A 19,102-nucleotide genomic window follows, 5' to 3' on the forward strand; every position below is an offset into this window, starting at 1 on the left:
CAATCACATCATCAACTTTACTAACCTAAACTTCAACCCCAGACGACATAGGTGGATCGATGGTCTGCTTACCTCCTCGAGTAGTGAGTGTCATACAATGCCCATCATTCTTTGGATTTAAGATGGTGTTGCTAGGAAATGTGACAGGTTGACGTGGGTTTACTATAGTGGACAACTGAGTCATCTGCTGCTCAAGATGCTTAATTGACATTGCATGGGCGTCAACTTTTTGACCAATACTAGACAAGTCATTTAGCATCTCCTTCACATTCTCATCAATCGAATCAAACCTCTTAATCATCTTCTGCATCATATCCTCAATACGTGACATATTACCTCCAGCTTTCCTATTACCAGATTCCTAATTTTGAGGAGGAACATAAGGTCCAACCCGATCATTTCTGTTGCCATAATTGTTTCGGTTGTAGTTGTTATTGCGATTGTAGTTCCCATCCCGAACATATTGACCTTCTTGGTTGTAGTTGCCATAGTTCCGACCTTGGTTTCCTTGCCCTTGGCGCTAGTTATTCGAGTTGGAACCTTGGGCATTGGCTCAGAAACCCTCCGTCTGATCATTCACCAAATAAGCATCCTCCTCGTAGTAATATTCCTCCTCTGATGGTGTTGGAGTCTTGGTCAAGTAATTGACCACATTTACCTTTTCTGCACTTCCGCTCACATACTTCAGGACCAACCCTAGTTCTATCCTGATCTGATCCATTTTATCACGAATATCATCAGCAGATTGATTAGTTGCAGCTTGGACTGGAAATGTGTTTCTCCCAGTATCTAACTTTCTAGTGCTCTAAGCTTTATTATTTCAGGAAATTTTCTCCAGTTTCTCAGCGATCTGCTCAAAAGTGCACTCACCATATGAGCCTCCAGCGATGGTATCGAGCAAAACCTTACTATTGTCCTCCTGACCTCAGTAGAAGTATTCCTTCAGCGATTTATTATCAATACGGTGATTCGGGACACCTCTTATGAAAGCAATGAACCTATCCTAGGAACTACTCACAGACTCTCCAAGTAGTGCTATGAAATTGTTGAGTTTATCTTTGTGGTTCAGCTTCTTTGACACTGGAAAGAACCTTGCCAAGAACACCTTAGTTAATTGGTCCTATGTATATATTGATTTATAAGGGAGCTCACTAAACCACACAGCAACATCGTCGGTCAATGATAGAGGGAATACTCTTAATCCAATGACATCCATGTCTAAGTCCGGTCGACCCACACAAATTTTGCAAACACTCCTCAGCTTGGCTACGTGAGCATGTAGATCCTCCGACGTCAAACCAGCAAACAAACCCCTCGCTGTAAGCATCTACATCAAACAACTGGTCACCACAAATGTAAGCCTCAAAGGTAGAGAGGGTAGAACAAGAGGTTTGTCAGATTCAACAACATTAAAGTTGACCCTATAGTTATCATGCAGTCTTGGTCCTGGTGGATCCTGTACCCTCACTGCATCTCTCAGTAGATTCTTAGCTTGACCTGATTATTCTCATCACCAACTCTCGGAGGCTGCAACCCAACTCCATCACCTAAATTTCCTCCGATAGGATTGACTAGGACTCCTTGGTTATTCATCCTTCACAAAGTTCTGTTCAATTCTGGATCGTAAGGAGTAAGTGGTTCACCTTGGCTCCGTGTACTTGGCATACACTAGAGTAGGAACTTGAAAGAAACAAAAACAAAAGAAAAAGTAAAATTAGGAAATATTTGACTAAAGTTCAATAATATAGTTAAACTTAATCTAAAGGCCTTAATCACGGGCAGCGGCGCCAAAATTTGATACGCTCAAATTACACCTCCCTAAAGAAGCGTAAGAGATCGTTATCAACTAAAGAACCCAACTTGGAGGTTGGGGTCGATCCCACGAGGAATATGGTCTAGACTTAAGTTCAGCTTACGATTATATTCATTTAGTCAACGTACTTCTGAAACAAATAATTAAAGGAGGGGGGATTTGTGAAAAAAAATCTGAAAGTTATGTGAACAATTACTAAGCAAGATTCAAACTTTTGTTGTTATCAAGATGAGAGAGAAACTAGGGTGTACGTGTTCCCCATAAGCTCATAACGCGGTAATCCTAGTAATAGTAATCCTTTCCTAGTGTATTACATGCAAAGTGATAAGTTAGATATCTCTAATTCCTTGGTCTGGCAACTAGAGAATTTCACCCCGCACTTGGTCCGGCTACGTGTATATAATTTACTAACCCTTACCTTTACCTCATATTGGACATCACATCGATGTATAACTTAGTTTTCACCCTCGCACCAATTGACATTAGACTATTAGATAGTATCACACTAAATCTATGTTGATAATTCTTTTCTTATTAACTACCTCCTTGATCCAGCAAGTAGCAACAAGGCGAGTTCTAACGCGTGCACTCGTTAAAAAGACTTCTAAACGAAAGAATTATCAATGCATTCAATAACACTATTCAAGAATTACTTATTTACTATTCATACGTTGTTAATCGCTCATGGTTCCCACAACCCTAGTTGTGGATTTAGTTACCCATAGTAGAAAGAACACAATTCATATTTTTAGATGAAGGAATCATGAGCTGACGTAATGAGAAGAAAAAACCCAAAATCTCAACTTGAATTTCAAAGCCAAAATCTTCAAAACGAACTTAGGAAATCAAGAATTGCTAAAGTTGCAAGTTAATCTCCAAAGCCAAAACCTAGAACTAAAATAATAAAGTCTAACCCCCAAAAACGAGGTTTACATGCCATATAGATAGAAAAACAAATCCTAACTAATAAGGAAACGAAATAAGGAAATAAAGTTTCTAGACGCGGTTGTCATTGACAAGACTAACCTACGGACCATGGACTGACCTACGGTCCGTAGGTCCCTTTCGTGATCTGGGACTTAGGAAATTTTCACAACTTCAAAATCATCAACTCTCAGAAGCATTTGACGGCTCAGCAGGATGGACCGTGAGTCGATCCACGGTCCGTGAATCGCCCTCCGTGATCTCACACTTAGTTTCTTCAAATCAGGTACTGTAACACCTCCTTTGAATCATTTGACGGACTTGTTGTACGGTCCGTAGACCGAACTACGGTTCGTCAATCCTAGTCGTGGTTCCACACATAGTCAAGAATTCCCTGATTTCCTCTCTAATCTTTGCCCATCATCTACGCCCTTCACCTACGGACCGTGAATGGACCTACGGTCCATAGGTCACATTCATATATGGCTTTTTCTACAACATTCCTTCAACTGTCTCCTAACTCCCACGTCCAAACATATATCCTGCAAACTAGATAAAAACACATTAATACTACTACAAAATGGCTCTAGCCACACACAACTCTTAAGTGAAATGTATTAAAAATACCGTAAACTGACGGTATATCATGTTATATCCAACAAAGATACATTTCTTTGTTTTTTCATCAAGCTTATATCTAGCTTGGGAATTTATCGAAGAATAAGCTATACATCCAAAGACACATAAGGGGCTTACCTTGGGCTTGTTACCTCTCCTTGCTTCATATGGTGTTTGATTAAGAACAACCTTGGTGGGTGAAATGTTCAGCATGTAGACAACAGTAACAACAACTTCAGCCCAAAAATATTTTGGTACACCTCTAGCTTGCATCATGCTTCTACCCATTTCAACGACTGCCCGATTCTTTTGTTCGGCAACACCATTTTGCTCCGGAGTATATGGTGCTGTGAGCTCTCTGTGAATACCGGTTTCCTCGCAATAGGTGTTGGATTCATTTGATATAAATTCACCACCTTTATCTATTCTAAGAGTCTTAATTCTACAACCACTTTGTCTCGCTCAACAAACGACTTATATTTCTTGAAATTCTCAAATGTTGCAGATTTGAATTTCAAGAAATATACCCAACTCATTCGACTATAATCATCCGTAAAAAGTAGAAAATATCGACTTCCACCTAAGGACTCAACACTCATAGGACCACATAGATCAGCATGCACCAATTCAAGACAAACAGATGCTCTCCAAGACTTACCTACAAGAAATGAATTTCTATTTTGCTTCCCATACATACATCCAGCATAAATTCTAGGCAAATCAAGAACCTCATTTCTACGATCTAATAATTGTAACCCCTTTACATTCAAGTGACCATACCGCAAATGCCATAAATTACCTTCTGTATTGCCTTTGGTAATTAATGCAAAACTTTTAACATCAGAAACTTCAAGAGGAAACATTCTATTTTGAGTCATTTGAATGTCAACAATTTTGTGTCCTGAATTTTTATTTTGAATGCTACAGGAATTGTCATCAAACAAAATAGAATATCCACAATTCATCAGTTTCCCAACACTCAACAAGTTATAGTCCAAACAAGGAACATACTGCACATCATGGAGACATTTGACATTACCATGAGAAGGTTTTAGAGCGATTGTGCCTTTATCGTAGACTGTCATTGCCTTGTCATTTCCAATACAAACTTCTGACTTCTCTGATTCATCAAGTTCCTTTAACAAAGACCTTCTGCCCGACATGTGGTTGGAGCAATCACTATCAATGATCCATACGTCATCTGAACCAACATCTATTGAGGAGTGAGCTATGAACATATTACCTTATTCTTGTTGTTGCTCAGTGAAATTGGCATGCTGTTGTTCATCCTTCTGTTTAGTCCAGCAATCAGCTTCCTTGTGCCCCATTTGTCACCGTATGCCTTCATATGATTAAAAATTGCACTCACCCGAGATAAGTAGCCTTGCACAGATTCACTACTTTTCATGGATGAATTTTTAAAATCACGTCGGAGTGATTGGAGTTTAACAGTCATTACCTTTGTCGAGCCGTGTAACTCTTTTTTCAGAATATCCCACGCCTGCTTTGAGGTTTCTGCAATAGCAATTTTGGAAAAAATTGAGTCATGCATCATTTGCTGGATGTAACACAGAGCCTTGGAATCCTTCTTTTTGTTCTCCCGCAACCCTCTTGCTTCATCTTCCTCAGCATAGCCCTTCTCCACCAAATCCCACAATTCTTGAGACTTGAACAAAGTATTCATCTTTATGCTCCAAAATTCGTATTTATCCCCATTAAAGATGGGAATTAGTTGTTGAGATGTGGTAGATGCTCCATTGGTGGCCATTCTTTACTCTCAATTGTCACTTTCTTCTTGCTACTGATTTGCTGTTTGTTTCACCTAACCTAGCTCTTGATACCAATTTTGTTGGAGAATAAAGAAAGAAGAAATAACGTATAAGAAGATAAAAGAAGAGTTGTAGAGAACCTTCACGTTATATTTCTTATATATTAAAGAAAATACATAGGACACTTTAAATAGGAATTAAGAGTCAACCACCTAAGAGAAACATCACCCACTAACTTAACCACAACCTTATCCACTAAGCTAAATATTAGCAACTAACAGAGATATGCTTTGACTCAACTAGGACTCCTAACAAATGTGTTACTCTGCCAACTAAATAGGAACCTTTAATTACGTTTAAATCAATATTCAACATATTTTTCACACTCCCCCTTAAAGTGATTTTTTGGAAACTACCCCGCACTTGTCGTGGAAGAACTCAAACGAAGCTTTGTGCCACGTCTTGGTGAAAATCTCGACAGTTTCTTCCGAACTCCTCTTACTTCTTCAAATGATAAAAATTCTTCATTGCTAATTGATCCATGTAGATTATCTCCTTGTTGAGTTCTCAGGCTCCCCCTTTCTATTAACTTCTTGACAATTATATTATCTAGAGAAACACTATCAATTTCCTGTGAAGTCTCAACACCAACATATGATCCACTGCCATATCATCTCTTCGATAGATATTTTGAAAGGTTCATAACTTTCAAAAATCATATTGTTTGTATTTAAGACTTCAATATCAGCTTCTTTCTTTATTTGATCTCTACTTTCTCCATCTGCTTCTAGAGTTTTCTCTAAGCCATTAGTTGACCTTGATATTACAGATGTTTGACCATATACTTCCGCTTCCAATACATCTTCCTCAATGCTTTCTTGGTAAAGGTCGTCATTAGCACATATAGTTTCAGATACTGCCTGTTCAAGATCTTCTTCTTTGATTTCTTCAATAGCAGCTGCCTTGTCACCACTGGGAACATCATCCAAAATTTCTTACTTCATGCCGACAACATCAGTTTCTTGCTTCTCCATGTGATCGGCTATATTATATTCTAGATCCTCGATCCAGTCTCTTTCAAGATTGATGGAAATCATGCAATCTATTACTCGAGCCTTAACTACTAAATACTTTCCCCACTCTTCTTCTTCTTCAGCAACTTGTTGAGCCATATTACTGTCTTTGGCTTGGAAATATCTTTTTATGTGATCTACATCACCAGAACGATAACATCTGAGAGGCTTCTTACCATAATAGTTAAAAGGCTTTTCCTTCTTTCCAGGCGAGCTTGAATCACCTGCGGATCGAGAGTACGACATATCTCTTCATTTTCCTTTGAAGTTTCTCTTGTCGGCTACACGAGCATCTCCTTCTCCATCTTTGACGAACACACTAGCCAACTACTTGGCTAGTAAGTCCTGTGACGACAAAAAAATTTCAAATTCCTCTAAGGATGGCTATTGAGCCCATCCTTGAATCGACGTCAAAAAAATGGAATATATTAAGGTTTGAAACTACGAATGACTATTCTTCTCATTCGTGCTTCAGAAATAGCTTCTTCCGGATTCAATAAACATATCTCATAACATAAGTTCTTAATCTTCAAAAAATATTCGGTGATAGAAAGATTACCTTGAGTGGTGTTAGCCAATTCATTCTCTAATATCTGTAGCCGAGCTTCATTCTTCTTTTTATACAAGCGATCGAGGGTCCTCCATAATTCATGAGTTGATTTACACTTTATAATACGTTCGAATAAACCAGAGGAGATTGTCCTCTTCAGAATCAACTCTGCCTTCGCATTAATCTGCTTCCACTTCTTGTACACACTGCTATTTTCTGGTTCGTCAGCAGGAGGACTTGTGTTGCTCCCATTCCAACATCCCACAAATCCTCACCCACGAGGTATGATTCCATACATGCCTTCCATACTTTGTAATTGGACTGCTTCAACAACTCCATACCCAGTCCATTAACAAGACCGCTTAAATCTATCTACACAAACTAGTTGAATCTACCAACAACCTGATCTTGAAATAACACCCAGAAGCCAACGTATGACTATGGCTCTGATACCATGTAGAGAATAGCAGAAGAAAAGTATAATCGAGAAACCTTCTGCTAGCCCAAGATCATTAACTAAGATCAGAAGACTCAACTAAAGAAGAGGAAGCTAGAAGGGAGAAAGAGTATTTTGGATAAAAGAACTTTGTTATAGAAAAAAACTATTTGATTTGAGTTGTTCTTGGTTTAATTACAAATGCCTAATGTCACCCCTATTTATACTTGTATATGGATGCTTCTAGAAACTATTCTAGACAGATCTACAAGAAATATCTAGATATCCTTATCTTCTAACTATGTACGATATTTCAATACTTTACTATAAATATCTAATTATCTATAACATCTAGATTTTTCTTAAGTATAAATATCAAAGATATTTACTCTACAAAACTCTATAAAGTCTACTAAATATCAAAGATATTTTTTGTACCTCTAAAAAATCATCTTTATTTTTCACAGTAACAACACTCCAGCAGCGAAGGCAAGAAGCAATAGTTGTACGTGCTATGTAACAAATAAGGAAAATAATAAGCCATCTAATATAAAAGTGATTTGGTTGTAGGAAAGCATAAAAATCAGTTGATAAAAGTTAATACATCATTGTCAAAGAGCTAGAGTCTAGTACAAACAAGATGGATTATAAATCAAGAATGCTTGCTAGAGTACATCATTGTCAAAGAGAGGCATATGTATGAAGAGATATAATGGAAAAATGCAAAGAAAAATGGCATCAAGGAAATTTATATTCCAGTTTCATGACACACTTGATGAGGCAACAATCTGTAAGGATTAGACAAGATTCAGACGCCAAGTATAAGACGGAGTTGGAAAGAGCTAAAGAAAGAAGCTAATTGTAGTCCATACATAGAGAGAGCATATATATTTTGAAATTATACAAATATGATCTTGTAAATGTTTTCATCTCACTTTTAGATTTTTGGCCATGGTAAACATAATTCTTGCCTTAGAAATGTAGAAAAACTAAGTATATTGCTAAACGTCAAGTCAAATATTTATAGTAAATATAGGATGAAAAAACTAAAATTAATTCTAGCAAAAATCCTACATGAACTACAAACATTATTTAATATACTAACTTTATTTTCTTCTTTTTCATTTTCACCTAACATTTGATTAATTAATCTGTCAAACTGTGTTTTGCATTCATATTAACTATTGGATTCTTATTAGTACTGACATCTTATGTTTTTCTATGACCTGAACCACAAGAAAAGAAATAGATTGAAAAGTACAAATGCAAATACATTAAATGATGTAGTACACACCAAACAAATTGTATCGTATTATAAGGTAGAATTACACTACTGAAGGATGATAGAGATTTTTGCTCATAAATTATCAGATTAACAAATTTATTCAACAATAATCATCATCAGCTCCTTTTATTTTCAATAAAGGTTACTAGTAGAAGTGCTCAGATCAGCACACACCAACATATGTCGATGACGAACATAAGCATACAACTAATATACACAAATGCAGGAACACCAAAAAAAAGCTGTAAAAGGATACCTAGATGGAAACTCAAAATTGGAGAAAGTACAGAATTATGAAAAATTAATCATCCAACAAAGCATTTCAATAACATAAACATACCTCGAAGAGAAGAAAAGTTCAAGAAGAGAGACTTGGTTTCCTTTTAAAAAGATGGAAGTAATAGACGAATAACTTAATTTCCTCAACAAACCCAGATCAAACATAAGTGCCCTTTATTTATTACTAATGTTCTCTTCATGTTTTGTTTGTTTGGATTTATTTGCTTCTTTTGTACTGTTACAATGTGTTGTTTTTGCTTGATCAAATCTCCAATTACATATTTTATTGTAAGTTGTTCTTCTTTGCAATTTTTTTGTATGGTTTGTTCAGTTTTTTTTCTATAAGTTTAGCCAGTGATACTATTGTTTTAAACTAAGAAACATATTTACTTATTTGCTAGTTTATATTACTTACTAGATGATTTATGCCCGTCACTATAGCATGGGCACAACATTTTAAATTATTGACGCTTTTTTGCTATAAGTTACAACTTACAACAATCGTTTACTCATATGAACAAGTCACAATATTTATAATGGACCAGTTATTTGATGAGGTAATTCAATCAAAATTAATAAGGAAGCTAGTTGGCTAAGATTGCATACACTAAATTTTGCATCCTCTTATTGTCGTGTGACAAAAAATTGAAATATCATATGTTTTAACTTTACCTTTCGAATATGCATTACATATTCGAATTCATTTGAACAAGAAGAGATAAAAGAGGAAACTTGTTTTCATGCCAGAAAGTTCTTAAAAATATTTATGTTAAGAAAGTGTACGAACAAAAGAGGAAGACTTCTTTCGCACCTCCTCTTCTTTGCACATATCTACATCATCATATATAGAGCTTTTATCGCTTGCTTCTGTTCGATATGTCATGTCTCCATTTCATTCAATATCTAGTCATTCCTTTGAGCTCTCTCTTTTTCTTGAGTATCTCAGGAGTGAACAACTCTTTCTCTCAACCTCTTATTACAACCCGATCCATATTAACAATCAAGAAGCAATTCATTATAAGCGAGTTATATTTTACATACGTCTTAGTTGCGAGCCATCCGTGCAACAAAACAAACAACAAAAAAACTATTACTATACATGATAGGCTTGACCATGATAACATACCAAACTTTTAAATAGCAGGAAAAATATAAAGAAAATTAAGAAAATTGTCTTACCAAATATCATTAGAATAAGATAAGTTGATAAATATGAAGTAACAACTATGTTGTAATCTATAAGGACATCCATCTTATCATATAACATAACGCTCATGAACCAAATAGAGTTATTTTGAGTGCGCTGTCCTTCACGACCTTCTAGTAATGAATGAGTCCCATCACGAGGGCTTGCAAGAAGTTATTCTATAAAATGTGATCTTCTGGCCATATGCCCTTAAGCAAACATGGCTACAAGAATGAGTTACCACAATTAAGAATTAAAAAGATATTACTCCATAGAAAAATTAGATAAAAACAACGCTTAATGAAGCTGAGCATTTATATTTAATAACGAAAATTACAAGGTCAATCTTTAATCATTCATAGCTACTGCTTCAACTATTGTTAGAGTTATGCTAATGTTTGAAGGACCTAAACTATGTTAGGTAAATTTCAAGATGCTTAAATACATATGATTCAAGAACAATGCTTAAAGAGCCACAGTCAAATAATCGAATGCTTTCTTTGGCATGTTGTAAAGCAAAATGATAGATTCACATATTTTAAGTTAATTTTATACACACAAGAAGAAATTGTGAATTACATCTCCCCTAATATTTATCATATAGAAATACTTATAGTCAACAGTCAAAGCTAATAAGTTAGAGATCCTAAGTTTCCAGAGTATTATTGTAACACCCTGAACTTTGAAAAAGGTTAAAGTGGGTTAACAGACAGGTTCACAGGGGCCTAAAACAAACCATGGACCCTCCACGGTTGGCTAGACGGTCCGCTTAGGGCATCACTGGCCGTTTAGGGATTGTGGGTTGACCGTTTAAGGAAACCCTGAAGTGGGTCATTTGTACGGCTCCCTATACGGACGGTGGAGAGTTATACTGTTCGTTTAGGCTTCTATATAAGTCACTCGTCAGTTTTTTAATAAGTCAGGGTTATTTTAATAATTCCCTATGTGTTTAATACCTAAATTATGTCGTTTTAACCCCAATTCTAAGCCCTATATAAGTGTTTTAAGTTCTAAAATTACCCATTCTAAATCATTCTCCTAAATAATAAATTTTCTTCAAGTTCTTCTCCAAAATTATCTCCAAAGCTAAGGAAGAAGAAGCTAGGATTTCAACCAAAGATCTCCAATTCACCATAGCTTTTGGGCCTTGATCACTAAGGTATGTTAGTATTCACCTATAAAGTCCTTTCCTCCATAGGGTTTCCAAGATCTTCCAATTTTACAAGTTAGATTCTCAATTCAAAAGTTACAGTTTTATTCAATCTTCATGGGTTCTTTCCAATTATGATTTCATTGATTGTTTTCTATCTTTTAATGCATGAATTGAAGTATTTTCATGATTTTGAGTTGAATTCATATATATGAACCCATGCATGATGCATGATTTTTGACTATGAACATATGATGAAGCTTATGAACAATGAACTATGATTTATGGAAATTATGCATGTTTTATGAAAGCAATGTTTATGACTTAAGTAAGCTTATAGATAAAGGTATCTATATGTTCTATGAAGCTTGGCCACATGACATGAATGACATCTAGATATGACATGAGTGACATCTAGATTTGCCATCAATGCTTTTGATTGTTTTCCTATATTAGGTCTTGATTAGTATGGTATCCGGATTTGCCATCAATGATCATGAATCAAGTTTCTAAAACTAATATCATTAATAAGTAGTATGGCATTTTTAGTATGAAGTTAATGAATATGAGTCTTATAAAGCTATTATGAAAAGGTCATGAAGGATGAAAGGTTTTCTCACACATGGTCTAAAGAGCTACTCTGTGATCTTTCTAGCTTGGATTAGTCTCTTAATTATAATTTTCCATGGATAGAAATATGAATATGATTAATGACTATTTCTTGGGATTTTACTTAGCACCGAGTGGGCTTTTGGGGTGAAGGTTTCCCTGTAGCGTCTGTGGACCTTTAGTAGGAATGCCTAAGTCACAAAACTATGTGCCACCATAAGATGTTGTCTTAGATAGACATTAGATAGTGGCTCCACCTTAGCTCAAACTCATGGTCTTACCTTGGCACTTAGGACACTCTCTTTTCGGTGTGGGAGTAATACACTGAATTCCATGTTATAGCTCACATGGTATATGCCGCTTAATGGTAAACATCCTATAATAATGAACTAAGGTTACTTTCAAAGTATCTCACAAAGTGTTTTAAAGATGTTAAGCTTGCATTGACCATGATTATGACTTATGTTTTCAAATATTTTATTTTACGATATAGCTTGGTCATTGCATGTCATGTAAAGTCTTTTTTAGCATGATTTCATAACTCTTATGCATTTCTATTCTACTTAGTCCATTCCATGTACTAATGCATACTTGTGCCTAAATTGTTTCACTAGTGCAAGGTCTGACGCTCCTACCTCGCATACTTGTGGCTAGTTGATCTCCCTTGTCGTTTCAAAGATTGGTGAGTCCTCATGCTCCGAGGACCAAGCCACTTTAATAGGTTTCTTACTTTTAGTTTTCAGACATTTGTACATGGTGAATAGGTTACATCCCAACCACTTCTCTTGATGTATTAGATGGCTTGTTGAGACAATGTTAAACTTTCGCTTTGTTAAACTCTTTTATGATATGAAAATGATACTTTTGAATTCTTTATTTCTATAATCTTGTATGATGTATGCTAAGTGGATTTTGTAAGGCCTCTCGAGGTTCTATACGTCATGTTATGCCTAGGGTATACTTTGGGTCGTGACAATTCATGATAATTTCTTGTAAACTTTACTTCTAATAATTTCAAGTGGCTGCATTTGTCGCACAAAATATAATTTGCTAGAACTGAAAGATAACCTAAGAATACGAGCATGGCCGTCTCGACCTTAAGGCCACTAAAGCAATCGCTTGCGGCCCCAAATTTTTTAGGGTCCCCAATTTTTCATATATATATATATATACACACACACTAGTATATGGAAACGTGCGTTGCATGTTTGTCCCTTACCATTTTTATGAAAAAAAATTATATTTATAAAGTTGAATTATAAAATAGGAAATACATAAATTAACAATTTCATTAACGGTATATCTATGTCAATGAATTCTAACTTCTTCTTTATGTTTTCCCAGATCAAACAACAACTCATTTGTGGAAGTAGTTTACGATGAATTTCTACTTGAAAAAATAAAAAACACATGTAAAAGTCTTTGATGAAATTAGCAAAGACATGAAGAAGAAGAAATCAATTTAATTCAAGTTATTGTTGTAATCACAAATTTAAGAATATTTTCATATTTTGAGCTTATATGAATTACATTCTTATTTTTCATATACAGTAATATCTTTTAAATGAAAAAAAAATAAAACAATTGACAAACAGTAATCTCCGTGGTCTGTGTTTTCTAATATCTAGTTGTCCAATCATATATGATTTTTGACCACTCTATCTGATCTTTGTGTCCATAAGGTGCAAATTAATTAGATTAACCAAAAGATTAACTTAAGAAGTTGGGACAAATATTTCTAATTTAAAGATGATCATTTTGTTCATATCAAGCAACATACCACTAAACATACTATGATGAGGCTTAAAACACAAATACATATATAAAAACAATAGGTATACTTGGAATTTTTTTTTGGCAGAATATTGAAGATGATGAAGATGGGAGAAAGAAAACTTATTGTATACCTTTTTAGAGTTCTGTAATGTAAAGAATAGGAAAAGGCTGTGGGAGAAAATTATTAATGTACACAATTATATAAATATTGATCAACAATAACTAAGAAAATTATGATTTGAAACATTTTGGATTGTAATTTAGAAGATTATGATTGTCCATCTTCAATCTTAATTATATTGAATCTAGTGTGAAGCATTATGTATTGTTGGAATGAGTTTAACGACAGAAACTAAAAGGATCAATAATTAAATCTCAATAAAAAATAGAAAGCTTTTTAGCTATCATTATTTATTTAATTTAAAAAGATTGTAAAAGACATTTTTTTTAAATTTATGAATTTAGTGAAGAGCATTTTCGTAATTCAACTTTGAATTAAAAAACCTTCCCACTTTTAATATAACTAGTTTGAGACACGTGAATATCAAACCATATACTGCACTCATTTTTTTAAAAATAATGTCAATATTATTAAATAAAAAATTTAAGTAAACAATTATAAATAGAATACTAAAGTATAAGTTTCTATAAATAGTGGATGCAAATTTTCTTATGATTACTACTGAATGTAATGACCTCCGGGTCATTTTTGTGTTATGCCTCCTGTCTGTTGTTTAGAGCTTTCATGTAGTGACCCCAAGTCATTTATGACTTGTTGTGACTAACAGTTCTATCACCTAGTCATTCGTTTGATTTTTGTGTGAGTTTTAATATTTTGGAGATTTTAAACCTTGAATGGCCAGTTTTGATCTAAAGTTCAAGAAGATGACCTCATAATCTAACTCTGACAATTTCATCAGCTCTGGAAGGGTCATTTTAGGCTTATAGCATGGTCGGCATGACTTCGGAGGCTTTCAGTGTGAGTTTGTGTGATTAGGCGTTTTAACTTCAAGTTAAGGCCTAAATTTGACTTTAGTCAACATTCTAAGTAAACGAGCTCGAATTAGAATTCTGCCAGCGCAGTTAGCTCTGGAATGTTGAATTAGGTCTAGAACGACTCTTCGTTTGGATCCCGAGGCTTCTAGGCTAATTCCGATCCTCATTCTAGATTTTGACTTGAAATTAGAGTTTGGATGTAGGATTAACTTTTTACCGATATGATCTCATATGGGAATTTTGACTGCTCCGTTGAGTCAGAAATATCAAATTTAGTTGGGTTGCATATCTTGTTTGCGTTCACAGGTTTCTGAATGAATTCAGGGACCCCATCGAACAATTCGGAGTTTAAAAAAACCAACTGAAGTGTTGATATCTGGTTATGGGTTTTAGCGACCAGAAATTAGACTTTTTAGTGACTAGAATTAGACTTTTAGTGACGAGATCTGGGCTATTGATATAGCGAATTTGCAGCCTGATTTCTTTTTTCAAAAGACGATTTCTCCCTCATCTGACCTCTGATTTGAGTGATTTGAAGTCCTCAGTGATACTTGGGAGTGTGGCTACGTGGTGAAATGATCGAGAATTGTTGAAAGACCTCTATCTGAGGTGAATTTCGCGATTGTGCTTTTGCTCCATTTCTCTTTGTTGCTTCACTGGTTGATGATTTGCATGTGTTGTTGTGGGCTGTTCTTAGCCTCGAATTGTGTTAACCTTTGGAACACAAATTTGAGGCATACTTTAGGACCTCTTAGCTGAGCTAAATTTGGAAATTCTAATGCGGGTCCCACGATTCCAGTTTGACTCTAAAATTGAGTTCATCTCCATTTTGGGTGATTTTGGTTTCTTAACGACTGTATTGACGTTGCGATCCTATTAGTTTTTTTTATAGCATGACAACGTTCAGAGGGCGTTTAGAAAGTTGTGGCCTTATGATTTGGAGTACGCGCGGTCGACTTACAAGTAGGCTACGATTCCTTTCTAATTAGATTGAGCATGAATGTGTGAATTCATGAGGATTAGTGTGAATTGGGGGAGGTACCTAGTTATTCCTGCTTTTCATTTTAGAAACCATGACTTAGGGTTGATTACAACTATTTTGATGTTAGTACCATGATTAGCTAGGGTTGTAAGTGTGTTGTCACATACTATGTGATTTACTTGTTTTACTATGAGGTTTTCGGAGAATGTTTTGGCCTTAGTCTAGGATAGACTAGTGTAGCCTTAGATCCGTACACCTTGTGAGCTTGGTATGTCTCCAACGTCGTTAGAATGGAATAGTTCCTTATAGACTAGAATAGCAAACTTGGGTTTGATAGAATGAGCCTTAGTTTAGGCGTTTGTGCAACTTTTTGCCCTTTTTGTCTCCTTTCCCTATTACAGCGGCTTCGATGTATTACCGGAGATTGTATGCTTTCTCGGGACAGGAGCACTTCTAGCTTAGAGACTTTTGTGATACCTTCTGGAGTGGATGTCGATCCACGGTGTCTTAAAACCTGCTTGAGATCCTCTTCAGAGTTGATACGCTCCCATGCACTCTTTCTAGCTTGGTGGCTTATTCCCCTGGGAGTGGATAAGCTGGCTGGGCGGCCTGGATATCTGAGATACTCTACAAAGTTAATGCTCACTTGAGTCACTCTTTCTACCTGAGCAGCTTACGCCCTTGGGAGTGGACTGTATAGTTGGGCGGCCTGGTTTGATTGTCACTTTTCCTAGCTGGATTAGGAGTTGACTAGTTGGGTTGATTCTCACTCTTACTAGATGGGTTGGGAGTTGGTTAGTTCTTGGCTACTTGGGCTGGGAGCCAGGCTGATGTTCTTGGTTTCAGATCTGGGTTACTCTTCTTTCGGATAGACTTAGCTATTGTGTGTACCTGTCGGGATTTTGGCGGTCAATTCAGGTTTTTGTTTAAACTTGGGCACGAGATTAACTTATGGGCATATGCGGGTCCTATTAGGTTTAGTTTAGCTGTACTTATATTTACTTTTTGTATGCTCGTGTACTTTCTTTCTTTCTTTCCCACTTTGACCTTTGTTTGTGTCTAGATTCTATCTTTTCATATTGTTTTTACCATTCTTGCTCGGTCGACATGTGATGCTTACTAAGTACCTTTGCTTTGGTACTTATGCTACACTGTGCATCTTTTCATGATGCAAGCGGTGATCGTTTGTTCTGTCTTTTGCATCTTCTTGATATCGAAGACGAGGGTGAGCACATGGCATCCTGGACCAACATCTCTCCTTCTGTTCATATGTTAGCTTATCTTTTTCCTTTGAGACGGCTTATTGTGGTCCACTTTTGGGACTTGTATTTATCTTGGTAGACAACTTTGTACTCGTGACTTCCAGGTTATAGGAGGGTATCTATTGTATTTATCGTTTTTAGTTTTTCTTCTGTTTATGTTTATTTTTTAATATTAGTGTTATTTGCTTGGTAGTTCTATCCTTGTACCAACTACTCGTCGTTCTGGGTACTGGTTGGCTTACCCACTGGTGGGTTATAGTAGGTGTCATTATGACTCAAGGGATTGAGTTGTGAAAAGTTGGTATTAAAGCCCCAGGTTTACTGGTCTCACTTGTACAGAGCTAATACCTAGTAGAGTCCTAGAGATCAGTGAGGAGGCATCTATGTCCTAACTATAGGAGGCTACAAGGTGGTTTCAGGAATCCTTTTATTTTTGTATCACTTTCGTGCAGTGTGTGTGTGTTATTGGTTACTTGTAATCTCACTTGTTTCACTCTTTTTGCAGGGTACACATCATGCGACGGCTAGGGGTAGGGGTCGACCTCCTTTGCACGGTAGGGGTGCAACAACACCCCCAAATAGAGAGCGAGGTTTGGAGCCTGCAGACCCTCTAGCATCCCATACTCCAGATCAACCGGTGGGTCCAGAACCAACCTAGCCACCACCTAGACCGGTTGTGGCACCAAATCTTCTAGCAACTATTGCCCAGCTTTTGATAGTGTTTTGAGGCATGCATCTGGTGCCAAATTTAGAACCATCACGTTCGCCCATACTAACACCTGCGCCAGCACCAAATTAGTAGGATCAACCTACACTATAGGCCCCCCAGGCCTAGGTACCACTAGGAATGCCCAACCCGTGATTGTGGCCAGAGTTATGTTGCTAGAGGAGAAGAAGATCCTTAGAGTGTTCTTAAGACTTTCACCTATGAGGTTTCTGGTGCTGTGGGTACGGATACCCGCGAGTTTCTGACTACTTGCCATGAGCGGCTGCATACTCTAGGCCTTGTGGAGTTACGAGGAGCTGACTTCACTACTTATCAGCTAGACGGCCCAGCCAGGCAATGGTAGCGTATATTCATTGAGACCAACACATCTGGTTCCCCTTCGGTCACCTGGACCAAGTTCTTTAAGGACTTCTTGGCCAGATCAATCCCTTGTAGCATTAGAGCTCACCTACGGGATCCATGTTTTAGGTTGGAGAAGGTCTCCATGATTGTGACAGAGTATGATGCAAGGTTTCACGAGATCTCTCGTCATGCCACCATCATTCTACCCACTGAGGAGGAGAGAGTTCAGTGTTTTATTCGTAGGTTGAGGCTTCAACTTTAGATTGAGACTTAGTCAATGGTCTCTGTGGGTCACTCTTTTCTGGATGTTGTTGATGACATCCGCACTATTACGGAGCTCTGTCGTAAGGCCCAATCTGGCAGATGCATGAGAGCTAGATATGAGGGTAGCTATAGTGAGTCCTCTTCAAGGCCCATAAATGCACATGATATGGCTTGAGAATGATTTCAGTAGGGTCAGCCTTGTCGACCTGTTCAGGCCTCATTAAAGAGTTTACAGGGTGATTGGTATAGCTAGAGTGCGGTAGCCTCTAGTTAGAGTCATGGATCCCAAGTTAGTGCTTCAGGCCGTGGTGGTCATTATTCTGGGATCAAATCATATTAACGTTGTTTTGATTGTGATGAGTTATGTCATGGGGCAAGAGATTGCTCTTTGCATAGACGAATTTCTCTAGTTTCACAGCTAGCTTTACTAGCTCCACCACTAGCATCTTAAGGTAGGGGTCAAAGTTAGGGTTAGGACCGCCGTAGTGGACAATATGGTATTCACCTTAACCCCGAAGAGGCAGGTCAGGTGGTAGGACTGATGACCAGGCCAGAGGCAGAAATGGGCATTTTTTATACAGCTCCAGTGAGAACGGATGCTGAGGCATCCTACGATGTGATAAAATGTGCGATTCTTTTATACCATAAGTGTACCTGGACTTTATTTCACCTTGGTTCTACCTATTCTTGTGTATCCATGTATTGTGCTTCTCGTATGAGTATTGAATCTGAGCTTATGGCACTGTTGTTGCTTTTTTTGATCCTCGTGGGTGATTCTTTAGTAGTAGATAGGGTGTTTGATCTTGCTTAGTTACTATCAAAGGGTGTGATACCCGGGATGACCTCATATTGTTAGATATGCTTAATTTTGATGTGATTCTGGGCATGCACTAGTTATCTCCCTATCGTGCAGTTTTAGATTGTTTCTGTAGGACCGTTACCTTAGTAATTCCTTGTATTACACCAGTGGTGTGGCAGGGCTCAGTTAGTAGTACACCGATTGGAGTTATCTCTTATGTGCAGCTCAGAGGCTAGTGTCTATCGGATGTCTATCCTACTTG

General features: G+C 36.9%; 1 protein-coding gene across 1 annotated transcript; it reads right to left on the minus strand.

The window, feature by feature from the left end:
• Positions 1–553: 553 nt before the first annotated feature.
• Positions 554–5,123, minus strand: LOC125823464 (uncharacterized). The gene is made up of 5 exons (XM_049502843.1): positions 4,599–5,123; positions 3,883–4,491; positions 3,494–3,730; positions 1,163–1,327; positions 554–805 (listed from the first exon to the last, which is right to left on the minus strand). Exons 1-5 carry the CDS (start codon positions 5,121–5,123, stop codon positions 554–556), a joined length of 1,788 nt encoding a protein of 595 aa, XP_049358800.1.
• Positions 5,124–19,102: the final 13,979 nt, after the last annotated feature.

Source organism: Solanum verrucosum, unplaced genomic scaffold (genome assembly GCF_900185275.1).
Source record: "Solanum verrucosum unplaced genomic scaffold, falcon-dt-bn FXZP01000012.1, whole genome shotgun sequence".
NCBI classification, from domain to species: domain Eukaryota; kingdom Viridiplantae; phylum Streptophyta; class Magnoliopsida; order Solanales; family Solanaceae; genus Solanum; species Solanum verrucosum.

Excerpts from the sequence above, each read along its gene's own strand:
- LOC125823464 (XM_049502843.1), bottom strand. The coding sequence starts at position 5,123 with ATGGCCACCAATGGAGCATCTACCACATCTCAACAACTAATTCCCATC. Across the intron at positions 1,328-3,493 it reads GGAGAGGTAACAAGCCCAAG|ATGCTTACAGCGAGGGGTTT; the intron begins GTAAGCCCCTTA and ends TGTTTGATGTAG. Across the intron at positions 806-1,162 it reads CATTGACCGACGATGTTGCT|AGCACTAGAAAGTTAGATAC; the intron begins GTGTGGTTTAGT and ends AATAAAGCTTAG.